The 21,048-nt window shown below is 35.6% G+C and overlaps 1 protein-coding gene across 1 annotated transcript in view; it reads right to left on the bottom strand.

The window, feature by feature from the left end:
• Positions 1–19,318, bottom strand: part of LOC110338477 (vomeronasal type-2 receptor 116-like) — a 30,695-nt gene extending 11,377 nt beyond the window's left edge. Inside the window, exons 1-5 of the mRNA XM_021221816.1 lie at positions 19,101–19,318; positions 7,117–7,411; positions 5,991–6,782; positions 4,909–5,124; positions 2,490–2,613 (exon numbers count right to left, since the gene is read on the bottom strand). Of these exons, the coding sequence (XP_021077475.1) occupies positions 2,490–2,613; positions 4,909–5,124; positions 5,991–6,782; positions 7,117–7,411; positions 19,101–19,318 (1,645 nt within the window). The remainder of the gene's footprint in view (positions 1–2,489; positions 2,614–4,908; positions 5,125–5,990; positions 6,783–7,116; positions 7,412–19,100) is intronic.
• Between the last annotated feature and the right edge of the window lie 1,730 nt (positions 19,319–21,048).

The following is a 21,048-nucleotide window of genomic DNA, read 5'->3' as shown; positions in this document are numbered from 1 at the left end:
ATAGTATCCATAAGTGACCTGAAAAATTCAACCTGAGAACACCTATACCAGATAAACAACTTCAGCAAAGTAGCTGGATTTAAAATTAACTCAAACAAATCAGTAACCTTCCTCTACACAAAAGATAAACAGGCTTAGAAAGAAATAAGAGAAACAACACTCTTCAAAATAGTCACAAACAATATAAAATACTTTGTTGTGACTCTAACTAAACAAGTGAAAGATCTGTACGAAAAGAACTTCAAGTCTCTGAAGACAGAATTTGAAGACAATATCAGAAGATAGAAATATCCCCCGAGTAATAAAAATGACCAACTTGCCTAAAAGGAATCTACAGATTCACTGCAATTCCCAACAAAATTCCAACTCAGTTTTTCACAGATTTAAAAAGAGCAATTTGTAAATTCATCTGGAATAACAACAACAACAACAAAAAACTAGGATATTGAAAACTATTCTCAACAATAAAATAACTACTAGTGTAATCACCATCCTTGACCTCAAGTTGTACTACAGAGCAATTATGTGAGGAAAAACTGCATCATATTAGTACAGTGATAGGCAGGTAGATAAATGGAATAGAATTGAAGACCTAGAAATGAACCCACACACCTATGGTCACTTTATCTTTGACTAAGGAGCGAAAATCAGCCAGTGGAAAAATAACAGCATTTTCAACAAATGGTGTTGGCTCATCTGGCAGTTATCATGTAGAAAAATGGAAATTGAGCCATTGTACAATGCTCAAATCCAAATGGATCAAGGAACTCCACATAAAACCAGATACACTGAAACTAATAGAAAAGAAAGGGGGGAGAAACCTCCAGCACATGGGCACAGAGGAAAATTCCCTAAACAGAACACCAATAGCTTTGCTCTAAGACCAAAAATTGACAAATGGGACATTGTAAAATTCCAAAGCTTCAAAGGACACTATCAATAGGACTACAGATTGGGAAAAGATCTTTATGAATCCTACATCTGATACAGAACTAAAATTCAATATGTACAAAGAACTCACAAATTTAGACTCCAAAGAAACAAATAAACTTTTAAAAATTTGGGTAAGAACCAAAGTATTCTCAAAGAGGAATACTGAATGGCTGAGAAAAGCCTAAAGAAATGTTTAACATTCTTAGTATTCAGGGAAATGCAAATCAAAAAACCCTGAGATTCTACCTCAAACCAGTCAGAATGCCTAAGATTAAAAATTCAGGTGACAGCAGATGCTTACGAGGTTGTGGAGAAAGAACCCTCCTCCATTGTTGAAGGTATGCAAGCTGGTACAACCACTCTGGAAATCAGTCTAGTGGTTCCTCAGAAAACTGGACATAGTACCACCTGAGGACCCAGAAATAGCACGCCTGGGTATATACCCAGAAAATACTGCAACTTGTAATAAGGACGCATGTTCCACTATGTTCATACGAGCCTTATTTATAATAGCCAGAAGCCAGAAAGGTCCCAGATATCCCTTAACAGAGGAATGAAAACAGAAAATGGGCTACATTTACACAATGGAACACAAGTCAGCTACTAAAAATAATAAATTTATGAACTATTTAGGCAAATAGATATAGCTTGAGGATATCATCCTGAATGAGGTAACCCAGTAACAAAAGAACACACATGATATGCACTCACTGATAAGTGGCTATTATCCCAGAATCTCAGATTACCCAAGATAAAAATCACAAACCAAATGAAACTCAAGAAGGAAGAAAAAAGTGTGGAACCTTCAATCTGTCTTAGAAGGGGAAACAAAACACCCATGGAAAAAGGTACAGAGACAAAATGAACAACAGAGACAGAAAGAATGACAATCCAGAGACTGCCACACATAAGGATCCATCCCACTTACAGTCACCAAACCTAGATACTATTGTGGATACCAATAAGTGCTTACTGAAAGTAGCTTGATGTAGCTGTCTTCTGGGAGGCTCTGCCAGTGTCTGACAAATACAGAAATGTTTTCTCACTGTCAACCATTGGATGGAGCACAGGGTCCCCAATAAAGTAACTACAGAAAGGACCCATGGAGCTGAAGGGGTTTGCAGTACCATAAGAGCAACAACACTATGAACTAATCAGTATGCCCAGAGCTCCCTGGGACTAAACCAACACAAAGAGTACACATGGTGAGACTAATGGTTTGAGCTTCACATACAGCCTTGGATGGCATAATCAGTCATCAATGGGAGGAGAGGCCCTTGGTCTTTGCAAACTCTATGCCCCATTGTAAGGAAATGTCAGGGCCAGGAAGTAGGAATAGTTTGGTTGGTGAGCAGGTAGAGTGCCAGGGAATAAGGGATTTTAGGAGGGAAAACCAGGAAGGGGAATAACATTTGAAGAATATGAAAGAAATTATCTTATAAGAAAGAAGAAATTAAGAATAATTACATATGACTCTACTCAGGTCTTTTTCACTTGCTAACGTATTTTTGAATCCAGTAGAGAAATAGGAAGTTTTTCATAATATCCGCATTTACCTGTCTCATTAGAAATCTCATTGTCTCCACAAGGAGTGCACTTGTAGCAGCAGACGGCCTTGCCCTCCAGGGTTACTTTCCTGAACCCAGGCTTACAATTCTCACTGCACACCGACTGGGGGATCTGAAAAGAATGAGAAGAACTTTATCTAATGCTTTGTGTTTTATGAAAAAATCATAAAAACAGAGTTTCTGAATGTCATACACATAAGACAGGAGTATTGTTATTTACACCTAGAGTAATTTAAAAGATACTTTGCAGTAATAAGGAGTGGGGAAGTGGTGGTAGCTACCATATAGTCACAGATTCCAGGAAATCTAGAGACTCCCAGGAGCCATTGGTGATGACATTAGCTGATATGCCGCATAAAGGTAATGAAAATCTGTTGAGAATATATCCACAGGTTAGACAATGCCCCAGGATGAAGGATGGGGGCACTAAACCATCTCAAAAATATTAACCCAGAATTGCTCCTACCTAAAGAAAACACAGGGACAAAGAGTGGAGAAGAGACTTATGGAAAGGTAATCCAGAGACTGCCCCACCCAGGGATCCATAGATATGCAACCCAAAGCCAGACACTATTGTTGATGCCAAGAAATGCTTGCTGAGTGGTGCTAGATATAACTGTCTCCTGAGAGGCTCCAGTAGTACCTTACCAATAAAGATAAGGATGCTTGCACCCAGCCATCTGAGTACAAGGACCACAATTGAGGAGTTAAGCACTGAAGGACCTGAAAGACTTTGTGATCCCATACTAAAAATAATTTCAATTCACAGGAATCCCTGATCTCCCAGGGACTAAACCACCAACCAAAGAATACATGTGGATTGGTGTACAAGGCTACAGCAGCAGAGGTAGCAGAGAATGACTATATCTCGCATCCATGGGAGGGGAGGCCCTTGGTCTCTGAAGGCTTAATTCACAGCTTAAGGGAATGCTAGCTAGGTCAAAGAATCAGGCCTAGGGGGATGGGAGCAGAACCCTCATAGAAGCAGGGAAAGGGGGATGGAATAGGGGATTTGCATATGGGAGGCCAGGAAGGGAGATAATATTTGAATTGTAAATAAAATGACCAATAAAAATTTTAAAAAGATATTTAAAAAGTAATAAACTATTAGGACTTTGAAATGGCAAATGTGTTTAAATTATCATCTAAGAATTATCCTAGTGTTAAAATATTTGGAACCTTAAAGAGTTAAGGACAAGTTTTTGAAACATGAGTGACTAGCAACATGATCTAGGAATCAATGAGATCCATCTAGTCTAATACTATCTTTGCATTTTCTGGCACCTGTGTTGACGCTCTCAATATTCACCATTATTATGAATCTTGACTGTCAATTTGAGGGGATTTATAATTATCATGGATGGAAAAAACATGTATTTGTACATATGTTTATTTGATAAGACATATAGATAAATATAACTAAGGTGAAAAGGTTCATTGGGATTTTAAATGTCTTTATTTATTTTATAAATGTAACAATTGCAGAGAAGAGAGAAGAGATCTACAGTATTCATTTCTTTCTGCATTTAGAGAATATCATATAATCTGCACCCTCTTACATGTTAAAATTATGCATTTCCAAATATAATACTTTGTACTCTCAAATTGTTCTGTTAGTTCTTTCAAGAGATTATTAAACACTGGATGAGGTAGGACATATTGAGAATCAAAGGACAATTAAGGGATGCTAATGAAGTTCTTATNTGATAATATGAAAGAAAAATTTTCCATATAGGATAAATCATCTGAATATTTACTTCCTTTTTGGGGGACATCATATAGGAAGTTATTGAAACTGTGGAGGATTCAATTTTTCTGATGATATTATGGCACAGTGTTTGGGAATTGAAAAAAATAAAATGTTTCCTCAATTCCAGGTTTGTAATTTTATTTAATGTTAATATATGTGTATAGAAACATTTTCTTTACATTTCCTATGCCTGTCTACAGTACAACCACTTGTTGTCATGCTTTTATCCTTGGTACATTCTGATACTTCAAGAAACATAAAAAACTTTAGTCATTCTTATAAAGGAAATATTTGTTCATGGTTTTTGAACATACAATAAAAAATAAATGTGATATTGTTTTATAACATTAATTCCTAGTGAGATTTCTATAGAGTACATTAATACATGAGTCAGTTGGAGATGCAAATTTCCTTTTACATTGTGTCACATCCCTAATTTGTTATAAATGGAATAAAACAAATCCTCGTATGAGTTATCAGTGGAGGACTTATTGATCTGAATCAAGGAAAATCAAAAGCTAGTATACTAGAATTACTTTATGGTATTTTATACTGATAATCAAAGTGTCATGTTATTTGAGTCAAGCATCATTATATTTGAAAACNTAATTGTGTTAGTAATATAGGCACTAAGCATTTAGATAATATATAACCCACCTCTGAAAATATTTCTGGCCATTGTATCATCTGTTCAGATAAAGACAACTGTTGACCCTGGGGANCATTTGCAGAAAAAGATCCTATTTTCACTTTTAATCCAAGGCCCTTTGGTAAATTCCAAAGGTTAAGAATGTCATACTCAGTGTCTATTGTGTGGCTCCAAACTAAACTCTTTTTGTCTTTCACTTCAATATCTTTCAGGAAACTGTTAAGCTTAAAGAGAAATATAAATTTAAATTTAATTGTGCACAAGGGGCAAAATAAAACATTTGTTTTAGAATGTGTGTTATTGTTCTTAAATTCTGCTGTGAACATCAACATTAATGAAGACTCCATTAATGATGACTAAGTGAAAACCTAAGTGTTCAGACTACCATTATTATTGATCTTCAAGTGAAAACTGAGAGCCAAGCTCAAGTAAGCAATCAATGACAACTGATTTAGGGAAAGATCAACTTTTTTGAAACCTAGCAAGACTCATTTGCATTGAGAATATGTTCAGGCCTACAGGGTCCAAAATGAGGATACTGATGTCAAGAAATTAATTAAAAGGCATCATAGCCAGGCATGGTGGCACACAGCTATAATTCCAGTACTTGGGTAACAGAGACAGGAGAATTTCTGATTTCGAGGCCAGACTGATCTACAGAGTTGAGTTCCATGACAGTCAGGGCTATACAGAGAAACCTTGTCTCAAACCTCCCTGCCCCCCTAAAAAAGGCATCATTTCCATATAAATCAACCATCATTGTTTCACTTCAATGCTCCTGTTTTAATTTCTCTTGTAACAAATATATAAATCAATGAGTATTCTAACTGTCATTATTTTATGTGAAGGCTGTACAGCTATATATTTATGACAAGAACATGATTTGACTAAGCATATTTGCTCCTGGTATCTTACACACGATTTCACAACACCATTCACTTGAAACTATCTTAACTGCAAGAAAAATTAAAAACACAAACAATTCATGATTGTGGACAAAATAACCGAATTTTACGATACCTAACTTAGTGTTGTTGATAACCTCTTAAGCCAGAGGGCTGACAATAAAAAACAATACAAAGGTTCTTACCTGCCATGGAAAAAACACCATCCCTTCTCCATTTTCATATGGTTGCATTTGAAGTTGCTGAAGTGTCATCTCATGGAGACCATGAGCCAAGGCATAAACACCATTGTAAATACTTGTGCTCTCTGCATTCATGGCCACATCAAATATGTCACGAGGGAATACATCCAAAGAAGCATTGGTTTGACAGTTGTCTAAAACATGACAATTAATGTCAGCGAATGAGCACTTGAAAAACAAATACCACAGCTTAGGAAGATAAATGTCTTCAGGGTATTTATTGGGATTAACTGTTTGAATAAATTTGGTAAATTCAAAATTCTCTCTATATTTGTGCTTAATAATTAGGCTTCCATGGAATGAGTCTAACATGAAATAGTCAGCTCTGTCAATAACATGATGTTCAATGTTCAGGATCCAGACATTCCTTGTCAATAACCTTTGTTCAATATTCCTCATTACACCTTCTAGTGAATCAACATCACCATAAACAATTGTTACATTTGTCTCATCCATATGTTCCCAGAATTTAGCAAAATGTGAAGTCCATGTGGCTGGGATCATCTTTACAAAAGCTAGGCAGATGCCTTTTCTCTCCATCTCCTCCCTAAAATCTGATACAATCTTATTTCCTTTGTGGTCATCAGGGAGTATGAGGCCAACCCATGACCATCTAAAATGAGCCAACATTGAAGCAATGGCAAGTGAAAGAGATGAGTCCTTAGGGGCCATCTGGTAGAGAGAAGGATACTGAATCCGGTCACTTAATAAAGGATCATAAGGTCCAAAGGTAATCTGAAGTAAATTGGATTAAAAAAGAAAGAATATTAACATCAATCAAAATGTCATTCCTGAATCAATAGAAGACCGGAGAACATTTTAAAAGGACATCCCAGTTACTACATTTAACAGAAATTTTTGTTAGGCCTGTAAGTCTCAAGGACTTACTGGATCTCATTTACTACACACAATATTACTTTTACAAGGAAGAGAAATCAGAATTTAACTCCATGTTCTGAGTTTTTCTTTCATGTTTTGATAATTGATCAATCACTATTTTAGTTTAAAGACAGCTCTAATATGAACAAAGAGAACTGACTCTCAGTTCCCACAATCCAAATTTTCTCACCTGTGGAAATTTAAAGAGTTGAAGCAAAGTCCCTATTTGTGCAGATGTTATCCATGATGTTCCTGTGAGTGCTGCAGTGAAATTTCTCTTTTTACANTTGTAATTAGGAAAATACTTTCTATGCACAAGAGCTGTGAGCCAAATAAAAGCATTATCAAGAGTGTACTTCTCAGTGAATCTGATATTGTAGAAATCAAATCCAAGAGATATGTTGGGTAACAAATTGGGGTTCCCATTGATCTCCTCAATTGCAAATTGCAGAGCAAGAATATACTGGTAGTTCTTAAAGTTATACCTGTGTGAGTGGTATAAAAACACAAAAGGGGATGATGAACTTTACCACACACATCTACATGTTTAATACAGTAAATTATATATTTTAATTTTGAATCTATAACCTATGTAATTTAATTTTTTCAACATGAACAAATGAATTCCATTAGGTAAATAAGTTTATGTAAGCTCCTTTACCATTACTATCCATTATTTATAGATCCTCAAAGCATATATTATTTATATTTCATAGATTGATTCTTTATACATTTTGTTTACAAGTTAGTAATCATTTTTCCCCAAAGAGCCCATATGCTGGAATGTAGATCTTTGGCCTTCTGCAATCTTCACCTATGAAAACCCACTACTTTATTATCAACTTAACAAGTTTTTTTAAACTGATCTTAATTGAATAATGTTCCACAGTTCATTTTATTGCATGTGACCAAGGTAACTATTTTTCCAATATAATTTTTTGAGTATGACAGCATGGAATTACTAATGTCATAGAAAGAAACAGAAAATCCTGCCTCTGTTTCTGAATATATGACATTAAATCCCTTGCCCTTGACATTTTTATCGTTGTGTATATTATGTTGTTTTTATATGTGACTATGTGTGTGTATGTCTCTTAGAATGTACATTTATATATAGTTCAGAAAGAATGAATTCAAGTAAAGAAAACACCAGCTTGATTTCTAACTATTAACTTTACATATAGTGTATTATATTTATTTGATTATGTATTTCTCTATTAATGCACTAATACATTTATGCATTTCATTAATTTACTGCTCAGTTGCTTGCTTCCTTTACTCAATAACTCTGTATATATGACTTGACTGCATGTTGTTGTGTTTATCAGGCTGATATTTAACTAAGAAATAGCCACCTGTCTCTTTTCCCAGACTACTGGGAATAAAGACTTGCACCAGCATACCTGCCTGATGGATTTCTTAGTTTTATTATCCCATTTACCTAGATCTCTGTACAGCAAACCTATAAAAATTCTCTTGTTTATTTCTCATACCCTCCATATGATCACAGGATTACAGACATATACTCATATTTTTTGGAAGGTACGCACTCAATTACTCACACTTGTTGTGTTCTACTCTCTGAAACAAAGCTTTATCTGCTTAATAATATATTTCATGGTAAAATAGGTTTTACTCTGAAAGACCCCAAATATATACTAACAAAAAATATTACTTAATATATCTGTCAAAGTTAGTAGATCAAAAAAAAAAAAAACTTTCATTAAGATTTCGTTGCATATCTGCAGAAATGGTCTTCAAAATTATCTCAGTGCTTTACATCTTAATCCACCACAGAAAAAGTAGAAATCAGAGCACACTGGGTAGACTTGTTCCTCTCAGAAGTGAAATCCCACCACCAGTATGACACACTTCCTCTAACAAGTCCGTGTCTACTCCAACAACAACACACATACTAATTGTGCCACACAGTATGGTCAAAACATCTATACAGAATAGTCTTTGGGGCCATTCCTGTACAAACTACTACATTCCATTCCTTGACCCTGTAGCCATACAGTAGTGTATAATGTGTTTACTCCACTTTAATTTCCCATATTCTAAAATAGCCTCAAGTTGTTTGAAGTCCAAATTCAAAGTCTCTTCTAAAACTTATGCTATCATGAAATGCAAAACCCTGAAAAATAAAAATGAAAATGTAGATCATATACTTCCAACATATCATGGCACAGAATTTACAATACCATTTCAAATTTGAGATAAAAGAACATAGTCAGGAAATACTGTACCAAAGCAAGATGAGAAACAGTTTGAGCAAACTCCAAACTCTGAAACTCCATGTCTGATATCAAAATATGCATTACATATCCAACTCCTTTCATTTCTAATTGATGTCAAAATACTTCTTTCTCTTTGGCTTTATCCATTTTCTATTAGTACTTCCCCTGGACAGTTATATCACAGCTCTTGCATCTTCAATATCATGAAAGAATCCAAGCTTCTCCTTTGGAGTTTGACATAATGGCTTCTCTAAGTCTCCATGCACAGATATTCTTTATATAATCCTGGCCTTAAGAGATGTACTTAGCTACAGAGAATGATGCCAGAATATCTTTCTTCAATCCTTGACTCTTAGTGCCAGAACCAGATGTCAAAACCTGCCAAGATATGTTCCATGCTAGGGCAGTAACATGGCTCCCTTTTAAAATGAAATCTTTACCAGTTTTTTTTCTTGTTGTTTTGTTTTACTTTCTCAATTTTGATAGCCTGAAAAACTGTCTATAGACAAGGCTGGTGGCCTTAAATTCCTTTCCCAAACTGGAGGCATAGCTGGGTAGAATTTTGCCCAGAAATTTTTGCTCCCTTTATCACATTTAGCATCAGGCTTTCCTTTAAGATCTTCACATGGTTGAACACAGGAATTAGGGTAAATGGCAGTTTGTAGTTCTATTTTCTCCTCAATCTGTTGTGTATTTTTGGTTCTAAGGCTTGTACTTTTTTTATTTATTATTTTCTCTCTCTCTCTCTCTCTCTCTCTCTCTCTCTCTCTCTCTCTCTCTCTCTCTCTCTTTCCTTCTTTTTTTCTTTTTTCCTTTTTTCGAGACAAGGTTACTTTATGTAGCCCTGGCTGTCCTGGAACACTCATGCTGTCCTTGAACTCAGAAATCCACCTGCCTCTGCATCCCAAGTGTGGGATTCTTTGAGTGCCGAGATGATTTGACAATGTTTTAAGATTTCGCTAAGTTACCTTCCTAAAAATAAATAAATAAATAAATAAATAGCAACAGTTTTTCCTTACATTCATGCATAGGACCAGATAACATAGAAGGAACTTAAACATTTCCAATAGAGAAGCGGAAATTTCTAAATTGAAGCAAGATTTGTAATTTTTTTTGAGATTTTTTTAGTAATCTATATTTCTTTATACACCTAATTACAAGAATTTAAATATTTTATCAACTTGTAAATGAAATGGCTTTAACAGACTGTCTTAGTTAGGGTTTTACTGCTGTGAGCAGACACTATGACCGTGGCAAGTCGTATAAAGGACATTTAATTGGGGCTGGCTTACAGGTTCAGAGGTTCAGTCCTTTATCATCCGGGCAAGATGATGGCAGCATCCAGGAAGGCATGGTTCAGGAGGATCTCAGAGTTCTAGAACTTTATCTGAAGGCTGCTAGCAGAATACTTACTTCTATACAGCTAGAATGAGGGTCTTAAAGCCCATACCAACAGTGACATACCTACTCCAACAAGGCCACACCTTCTAATAATGTCACTCCCTGGGCTGAGTATATACAAACCATACCATTCTATTCCCTGGCTCCCATAGGCTTGTTCAAACACATGAGTCTTTGGGGGCCACAATTAAACATAGCATAATGCAAAATACATTTAGTTCAACTTCCAGAGTTCCCATAGTCTATAGCAGTCTCAATAATATTAACAGTCTAAAGTTCATGGGCTCTTCTGAGATTCATCCATTGACTTAACTGTAATCCCCAAAGTAAGACAGGAAACCAGCTGGGCAAACTCCAAACTCTGCATTCCCATGTCTGATGACAAAGTGGTCTTCAGGTCTCCAACTCCCTTTTCATCTTTGTTGACTGCAAAACCTTCTTTCTCCTGAGCTGGTTCCACTCCGTTAGCAGCTTTCCTCAGCCCACAGCTCTGGCATTTCAACTTCTAAGGCAACCTCTATGTTACAGATTCTTTTTTCAATATCTGGGATCCACACATGATCTTCTGGGCTCCTCCAAAGGGCTGGCATCACTTCTCCAGCTCTGCTGTCTTTAGCAAGGTAAACTCATGTTGATCCACTCCACTACTGCTGCTGTTCTTGGTGATCATTCCATAGTACCGGCATCTCCACCAATCCGGGATCTTTCACTGCAACTAGGCTTCACCAATAGCCTCTCACAGATTCTCTTCATGGTGCCACAATTCCTCAGCATGACCCCTTTAGTCCTGGGCTGTCAACTGCAATGGGGGCTGTACCTTCACCAATGGCCTTCCATGGCCTCTCACAGTGCCAAGCCTCAGCTGCTCTTCCTGACCCCTTCATACCTTCAAAACCAGTACCACCTGGGTGACTCTTACACATTACCAAGTCCAGCTGCAGCATGGGGTACAACCTTGGCCATCTCTGGAACACAGCTTATTTATGCTCTCAGAAAACACTTCCCAGAAGATTTCACCTCAGTGATGCTTGTTTCATCTTAATTACCACTAATTTCTTAGCTCCAGCTAACCAGCATTAATAGTAGTCTTCTCCTCTTGACTGTAAAGCCAGAGGCACATTGCCTAAGCTGCTGAGTTCTGCTGCTTGCAGGAGTTGGAACATACCTCCCTTGTTCTATTACATTATCATCACTTTCTTCTTTTCCAACTCCTTTACAGCCTAAAATTGGCTATCCGGGATTTTTCCCTGTAGATTGACCTTGAACTCAGAGATCGGCAGACCTGTCTCCTGGGATTAAGGATGTATACCACCATGCCTGGATTTAAGCTTTTCTTCACCTAGAACTTGTTCTGTCTCAGCCTGCCCTATCTTGAACTCAGAATCTGTTTGACTTTATCTCCAGGGATTAAAAGTGTGTACCACCATGCTTGGATCTAAACTTGACTGGATAGATCCTGCCCCAAAATCCTACTCCCCTGATCTATTATTTCCTAGAACATAGGATTCAGTTCCATTTCACTTCCTGGTACTCCTTTATTACTTGAACCATATATTTTATATTTTTCTTTCTCAGCTTGTTATGCTTATTTAAAATGTTCTTCATGAGACTTAACCAGAGAACAAAGTCTTTGATGGGTGTTTCAGAGATTTCCTGAATCTCTTCACCTTAGCCTCAGGCAGACTCTTCAGACAAGAACAAAAAGTAGCCACAGTCTTCAGCAAAATACCACAAAACAGTCTCTAGACCACATTTGAAACTCCCCACTGAAACTTCTTGAGCCAGGTCCACACAATTTAAATCACTCTCGGTAACAAAGTCTTCCATATTCCATAACTAGGACAGCCCATTAATCCCCATTTAAAGCATTCCACTGCTTTCCAAGTCTAAAGTCCTCAAATCCACATTCTTATAAACAAAAGCATGGTCAGTCCTATCACAGCAATACCCGAGTCCCAGTACCAATTTCTCTCTTAGTTAGGGTTTTACTGCTGTGAACAGACACCACATCAATGGCAAGTCTTATAAAGGACAATGTTTAATTGGGGCTGGTTTACCAGGTTCAGAGGTTCAGGCCAATATCTTCAAGGCAGGAGCATGGCAACATCCAAGTAGGCATGGTGCAGGAGGAGCTCAGAGTTCTAGATCTTCATCTGAAGGCTGCTAGCAGAACACTCAAGATTTGTAATTCTTTAATTTGGGGCTACCATTGTAAAATAGCTATAAAACAGTGACAGATTTTTAAAGAGTGGCTTGTCCTTAGTATTTAAAAGACAATAACTACTTTCATTGGATCCATTTGTTATGCAAAGGTTTCTTGTGTGAGGAAAATCATTTTAAAATCTTAACAATTAAGATAACCTGTTTGAGAAGGAATCTTGTATGAATATTTCTGTGGAGGATCAGTACTGTACTGCCAGTTGTTCATTGCTGAACCTGTTGGAGAGTTCTCCATTAACAAATGGATTGGTTGCTTGAGACTGTTGAATTACCTCTACTGTATGAGAGGCCTGAGGAAGGTTACTCATATAGTATGTAAGATGCCTGTATTATTTGGTGTTATAGAACCACCAGATAAATCAGTGCCATTTTTATGGAAGCTATTTTGCCACTCTTTATACCAGTGGTACCCTTTTAGGCAAGGATTATACCCAGTTGTATTTCTGCTCTGAGTTGGGCCAGGAGCATTAAAATTCATGGTACCTTCTGTCATTCTAGGAAATTATGTGTTAATGAGCCCAGGATTATTACTTGAATAATTTTGTGAGCCAAGTTCGATTTATTAAAGTTTTTCTATCCTTGATTATTAAGATTTTGGATAGTCTTCTGGCCTTGTGAGGTTGTTGTAATGGATATAACTTGAAAATATGAAGTAGCAATCTCAGGACATGCATTTTAAATAAATTTCCAGAGTTTTTCATTGTCTTTAGAAGGGATTGACAAGTGGGTATAGCATTCTCAAAGGTCAACTGTTTTCAATCAATATCTTTTGCCTCAGAGCCTCTATCATCTAGGCAACAGAGTCTTCAAACTATTTTTCTTGTTTCTGTATTATATTAGCAAGCCTTTTTGTATTTGTATTTCCACTGGTCAAGCATTTCCCTGCTTACAGATTTGTAGCTGCTAATTTTACTAGAACTTCTTTGTCATTTTTTGATGAGTTGTTTTTTCAAACTATTCCCTTATTCCCATAAACAATAAACATTTCATATGTTTTCTCTTTCATTCTCCTCTTTTTTTCAGACATCTTAGGTAACTTTTTGTGTCAATTTCATATGTGTGTGTATATGTGTGTGTGTGTGTGTGTGTGTGTGTGTGTGTGTGTATAATCTCAACATTAAAAATTGTTCTTTGATTAGGCAGGATACGGCTATTTTAAAATGATCAAGAGGAATCATAAACAATTTAAAATGTAATGTTTCCATAAGAAATCATTATTCTCTTTAATATTCTCCATACACACTGGAAAACAGCCTAACAATTTACCCTGTTATACATTTTGGAATACACCAGCAGAAAATCCCATAGACCTTCTTGGTTTCTTTTTATATTTTTCAGGAACTCTTTTGGAATGACTTATATTTAAATCCTTTAGGGTGGGCCACTTATGTTTATTATATTTTGTTAGTTTCTTTTCCAAGTCAGTTTCCTCTTTAGAGATTGATTTTTCTCTTTTTTATTTATCACTACCCTCTTGTGAACTACTTTTCCCAGACTTTTATGTTGAGGAATAAACATTGTTCTTAGATCCTGATCAAGACAGTAGTCATTAATTCCCCTCACGAGAATGTGAGTTTAATGTCTCCTGAGCATATTTGCCATTTTTTTTGTCATTTGCGAATGCCTTCCTAAGTACAGTCCAAATAGCAAATGCTGTAAGGGACACACCTAATCCTCCATTCTCTGTAATCAAGTTGTTATTATCTAACCCTGTTTTCTCCCATACATCTATATCTAAATGTTTCTTTGTGGAAACCAAGGATTGTCTGTTTATAGAAACTGAAGAAAGTCGGTCAACTTGCTAGCACTAAACTTAATGCTTATTTTCTTTAAGAGTATGCTTACTAACATCTGTAAAAAACTCTCTCTCATTAGAATCATTTTGTCCCATCGTGAGAGATACAGGAAATGATCACAACCCAGACCTGAAGTTTCTTGATCTAAGGTTGGTGCTGACAGCTGTCACCAGAAATGCTGGGAGAACTGCCTGGTGCCAGCAATCAATTACACCCAGAGCAGATGGCACTTTATACCCTGGGCACTTATGGAAGTCAAACTACCCAACCTAGTGCTGATGGTGCCTATTATCAGGCTCCATTGATTGCATTAGGCAGTAAGAACTCTTATTTCTCACACTCCATAACACGTACTCCCTGGCCAAGGGGTTTCTAGGGTCCAGTTGAGAGTCCTGTCTGTGTGGACACACCTTTTTCACAGTTTCTGTTGTAAGGTGCCAATTTAGATTACAGGAGCATCCTGACCTAGAGAGGGTAGAGAGTAGGACTTTAGTGTGGCTTTAAAGTCTGAGGGTCTCTGGACATTCCAGCTTTCCAGATATAATGAATGCTGATGATAACTTCAAAAAGTCCTAAAAGCTTTCTTGCTCTTTTTGGTGGTAAAAGACTGCTGGGTTAGGAGAATGACATCTGTAGCCTGGCAACAAGGGATTAAGTAATGTGTCCTTTAATCTAGCTAAGCAAGAACTGCGCATGTTTAATCTGCTATTTGGATGTCTCAGGAAGAAAAAGGACACTTTGAAAAGTGATTTTACAGTTTATGTCTAAGTTATAAAACATTTCTGATGCTAGCTATCTACAAACTAAGGAAAACCATAAAAATGCTAAGTGGGCAAGTGAAAAAATTCTCCTTAGCTCAGTTCCTCTATCACTTCTCTTGGTCATCTGCACTTATACATCTTTCAGGATACTTGATCACATATAAAAATGTTCATCATAATTTCACACATAAAATCAAATCATAAATCGAAATCGCAGTTTATAGCAGAGAATGTTTACATGTGTACCCATTAGGAGTAATTATCTGCCTAAACATTCATCACCTGTCATAGCTCCACAGGTTCATTGAAAGTTAATAAGAATAACCAAGTTACTAGTGAATCTTCCATAGATAAATTCAGTCAATGTTTTATCTTCTGTCCTATCACCTATAATAAACCACAGTTCCCTTTTTATGACTTTGCTTGTTTTAAAGCTTCTTGGAATGTACTCTGAATATTATGAAGTCTGTTTACTCTCTAGCAGCAATTAACTGGTGATACATGGGACATTGGCAGAGTTCTTATTTCAGTTATGACTATCTGAAAAGGATTTAATAGGTGCCCAACTGTGAAAAAGCTTAATAAACACAGATTTAATGTCATGAATTCTTATAGGATTATCATTAAGAATTAAGAAGTCATCCATTTGTCTATATAGCATTACTGCAAGAAAGTACATCTTCCTGGATCTACAGAGATCTGCTTAAATTATTGAGCAAACACCTACCGATTGTTATGTATGTTTAATAGTAAAAGTAAAAGGATATTTACAGCAGGAATCTTTTCTAAAGTGATTTACTCCTAGTCCTTGCCTATTGTAGCTTCATCATACATTTAATCTAACACAAAGTCATTTCAGGATGATCACTTGCAAGTTATAAGCCTGTCCTATAATAGATCCAGTCAAAACTTAGTGTTAGGGATGTGAGATATGGAAACTAAACAGGGTGGGTACAGGACTATTTGTGGGCTGTGGAGAATATGATCAATGAAATGAATTTTTTAAAAGTTTAAATATTGTATCATTATTAAGGTTTTCAAGGAAAATTTTTATGGTGTGGAGAAGTACTTTCTGAGCAATTAAGGGTGTCATTTTTCCAGAGAATCAAAGTTTAATTTCCAGAAATAGTGTTAGGCACCTCACAAACATCCATATCTTGAGCACCAATATAAGTATTGGACTGGATGTCTACAAACACGAAAGGCTAATATATTCACATATAAACAAAGACACATTCACATGAAAATATAAAGAGAAAACTTAGTCATAATAATATCAATATGATGACAAGTAATAGAGGTATTTGAACATGAAAAGCAAGATAAACAACCTAGCAGCCTTGGTATAGGACAATTGCTTATTGAACCTACATGAGAACATCGTGTTGGAGTTCATCAAAAGACCCTCACTCACAAAGACCACAGAGATCACCATTGCTGCAAACCTCATCAGGATTTTTTTTTCATGATTCAACATGTTGGGGACGCCCCTCTCAGCACAAAGGCCAGAGGAGAGACCCAGAACAAAGAAAGAACTCACTTTTTATTCCTTGTAAGGGGTAGATCTGAGCAACAGGGTAACTGGCTTCTTCTAATTGGTGTAGCAAGTAGCCTTTTCAGACATTACTTGGTTTGTATAGTGACAACCTCTGGCCTAGTGACTCATTTTGCTTGCCCCTGTGGTGGGTTATTATGACTTGGTCAGCAAAGTTAAAGTACATTTTGAACTTATGGGTCAGCTATTAATGACACAGGGAATCATAGCAAGGTCAGGGTGGTTTGTGATTTTTTTTTTTCTCAAAATTCAGTGTGAACTGGGTTAGGAGAATTCTTCTGAGAACTGTTACTTTTGTTATGATAATTTCTCTGAGGACAGCTAATGTTCTTTTGGCAGCTGCAGGTTTAGTCAATTTGACAGCTAAAACTATGTTTTTACATTTGTTTAGTCAGCCAGCTTCCTTTTCTGGTTCTGTACTTGGCCTGCTAGTACAGATTGGAAAGTCCTTTTTGAAGTGGGAAGGTACTGGGTAGTCTTGAATTCATTTTGCATATTACAGTCTTTGATATTAATTATAAAGCTCCATTGTGAATGCATGCATGTGTTTTGAAATTAACATCATTTTTTACTTGAATGATAAAAATGATTTTCGAAAGTTCCGTACGCATGAATTAAGTAATAACCATTACTAATAGAGCAAAGGAACTTAAAATCTACACTCATAGATTAATGATCAGAGGGAACATCAAACTCTTTTGCACACCTAATTTTTAAAGACCAGGCTTTATATTAAATATATTTTGAAAATTAAATCTATTTTTTCATTTTTTCTTAAGATCATTAAATGCAACATTTCCCTCTTCCATTCTTTAAGTAAATTCTTATGCACTTCTTTTCTTACTTTAATGTCCAGGACTCAACATTCAGTTGCCCAGATGGACTGAAACTTTTGCAACATAAACATGCGCATACACACACACACACACATACAAACATACACACATACAAACACACACACACACACACAAACACACACACACACACAATTGCAGGTAACTAAAGGATGCTGTGAAATAGTTTACCAAAGTGCAATATTCTTCCATAAGAAAGATTATAACTTGCACAAGTAAAAGTTTACTGAAAGAACATGATTTTTTTAGTTGGATGCACTCATCTACCTCTATAAGATGAATGGTCAAGTAATCCTTTCAGCGCTACCAAAAAGGACCATGAGGCCTTTCCACAGAGAGAACTTGCAAAACATACTTATGCTGCAAAATCTTCCATATATGCTATGAGCTGCTTTTGTTTGTAGTTTTAAATTTGATCGAATATACCTCCGGAGATTATGTCTTCCTTAGAATACACACAGAGAAAAAGAGAGCTCACAAAAAATACATTACTGCCAATGAAAAGTACAAATAGTATGAATCAAGCCCAGTGGTTACAACAGGGTAGATTAAAAAGTCTGGCTTGGATAAAATCAACTTATTTACTTGATTAAAAAACATACATGAATATTTCTGTCCAACTCAGCAATAGCTGTCTGTTAACTATCCATTAACCTGGATTATTTAAATAACACTAAGAAACAACATCAAGATGAAAATCTCATAGCCAGTAAGTCTTGGTAGACACATATATAAAAATCAGAATAAATACTGCAAACTGTCTGAGGATAAAAAGTAATTTATCAAACAAACACGAATAATAAAACATAAGATAGATGAAATATCTATGGAGCCCAGATGTATTCACAGCTTCTAACTATGATACTTTTAATTCTGGAATCAGCTGCATGTAACACACACGGCCTCTTCACTGAAGTATCACAACAAACACAGAGAACTTACAGCATGTAGTGAAATCGACTAATAACCCAGGCACAATCAGGATTTCCAGAATGCTAAAAGGAGCAAGGTAAGGCTTAGAATAAATCATTCTTCCTTGAAATCCAAACACTGAAAATTATTTAGTCATAGTGGCATAACAAGAATGGAAAATAAGAAGTTAGACTTAACGATCAAAGAAGAAACTAAAGTGAATAATAAATAAATTTTGTAAATTTATTTAAATAAATTTCCATTCTGCCTGAGTGAGGAAAATGTTATAAAAGGAAAATAAAACTGATGAAAATATTTTAGAAAAACTAAGAGTGAATTTGTCAAAAATAAAAAATAAAACATAAGTAAATTTTAATTACTACAACCTCCAAGTCATAAGAATTCTGAATTTGGAAAAGAAATAATTGTACTTACTGTATTTGATAGTCCAAATATTCATATGGTACAGTTGGATTTGGCATTTTCTTTTCAGTGTGGAAAGTATGAAGAGGGAAAAATGCACCAACCACAACATCTCCTTCATAGTGAAATTCTTCAGGGATTATGTAATAACATCTACTGATATTATAAGTAATCGCAGAGACAAATTTGGGGATTTGCAAGAGCCTGAAGATAAAAATCCAGGAGTGCATCCTATTGGTATATGTGTCTGTTTAATACAGAACAGTGTCCAGTACATATATGCTTGGTTCATGTTTTGTGATTTTTGTATGTTTTGTATTTTTTGATGACTCAGCCTGTCACACTAATTATTACAATTGTTTGAGAATGCCATTAGGAATTTTGAAACTATTTTTTCACATGGACTCCAGTACTTCGGTCCTCTACTCAAGTGAAAAAAAAAGTTCAGAAATATGTTTGTTCATATTCTGCACTAGCCAAAGGCACTGTGACTTCAGCACAGACTAAAAACAGCAAGAGCTTAGGGTTGATCTCTTGGGATGAGTTAACTAACCACATGAAGCAAGAAACTTTTAATATGGAAAATAGTAAAGGCTGATCCCCACAGGTTCCATCACAGGAGGCCAAGTAACTGAAAAAAGGAAAAGGCTTAAAAAAAAAAAAAAGCATTGCAAGTATAACCACTCAAAATTAATATATTGAAGGGTTTGGGTGGCAACCAACAAGTGTGAGCTTTCGGGAACAACTTCCAAGGAAGTTTATACAATATGCATTGGTGCAGGTTATCGCAACATTTGCATCTTTTAGTCCAAGAAATGGACTTTATCTCTAATATCTGTAAACTTTATACAATAAGAAAACTTTTGGTGAGCCAAAGCCAATTAATATCACTCAGTGATTTTCCAAACTAATTAATAGTTGGTAACTGATCTTGTCTAATCTCTATGTTACTGAATTTTCTGAAGACAGAGCTTACATTCTAAATAGTTGATAGAATCCCCTATTTGTATTTTCCAGAAAAAAAATTGTAAACTCAAGTAAGACAAATATTTTTACTTCTATAAGTAATTTTTTATGGTATCAATATTAGGAATATTCAATAATATATCATTCATTTCATGATGAGATACAGATTGGGAAAACTGTTTATTATTATTTTCAGTATGTGCTTTAAAGTTTTTGAAAAAAGTAATGGCTGTTTAAAAATCTTTATGACAAAATTTTTCCTTGACATCTTTGTGTGGGGGGGGGCACAGTTAAGGGTAATTGTCTTTGTCCTGTTCTTTTAAGGATATAGTAAAATAAAACAATCTTTTAACTTAATCACTAAAATAAATTATGAATTAGACACCAAAACTTTTAAGGATAAATCATGTTACATAGAACAAATAGGATGAATTTATTTCTCATTCTATTCACATTCATTATTATATGAATTTTTAATGAAAAATATTGGAAATTTCTAAGCATAGGTGGACTCTTCCACATGTCCAGTTTCTTTCTTTTCTTGGCCCATCTCTTATAAGGCCTGTAACTTTTTTATTTACTTAAGGGCTATTATTCTACATGACAATATTTGTTAGTTAACCATTTCAATGGCATAATTGAGCAACCCATTTCCAACATTTGGAGAGAGAAACGTGTAATTAACTGTTTTTTATAGCATTTTTCAATCTCAATCTGGAACATGCCCTTATTTGTGGCTTCTATCTGAAGTTGAAAACATTAGTCTGTTTGTTCCACTGGTATAATAGATTCCTTCCACATAATTCCCAGGTTATATCTGCCACATATAGCTTTCATCCCAATATTTGAAATTCTGGACCAATACATTTAATCTTTTTTAGTCTCTATTTTATCTGAGGAAATGTCCCAGTCCCTCGTGCAAGTATACTTTTTGAGGTGACCAAGTTTAATTCCAAGAGTCATGTGAAATTATCATTACATTTGTCCTGGCATT

Source organism: Mus pahari, chromosome 21 (genome assembly GCF_900095145.1).
Source record: "Mus pahari chromosome 21, PAHARI_EIJ_v1.1, whole genome shotgun sequence".
Lineage (NCBI taxonomy): Eukaryota > Metazoa > Chordata > Mammalia > Rodentia > Muridae > Mus > Mus pahari.
This window is presented reverse-complemented; position numbering and strand designations above follow the sequence as displayed.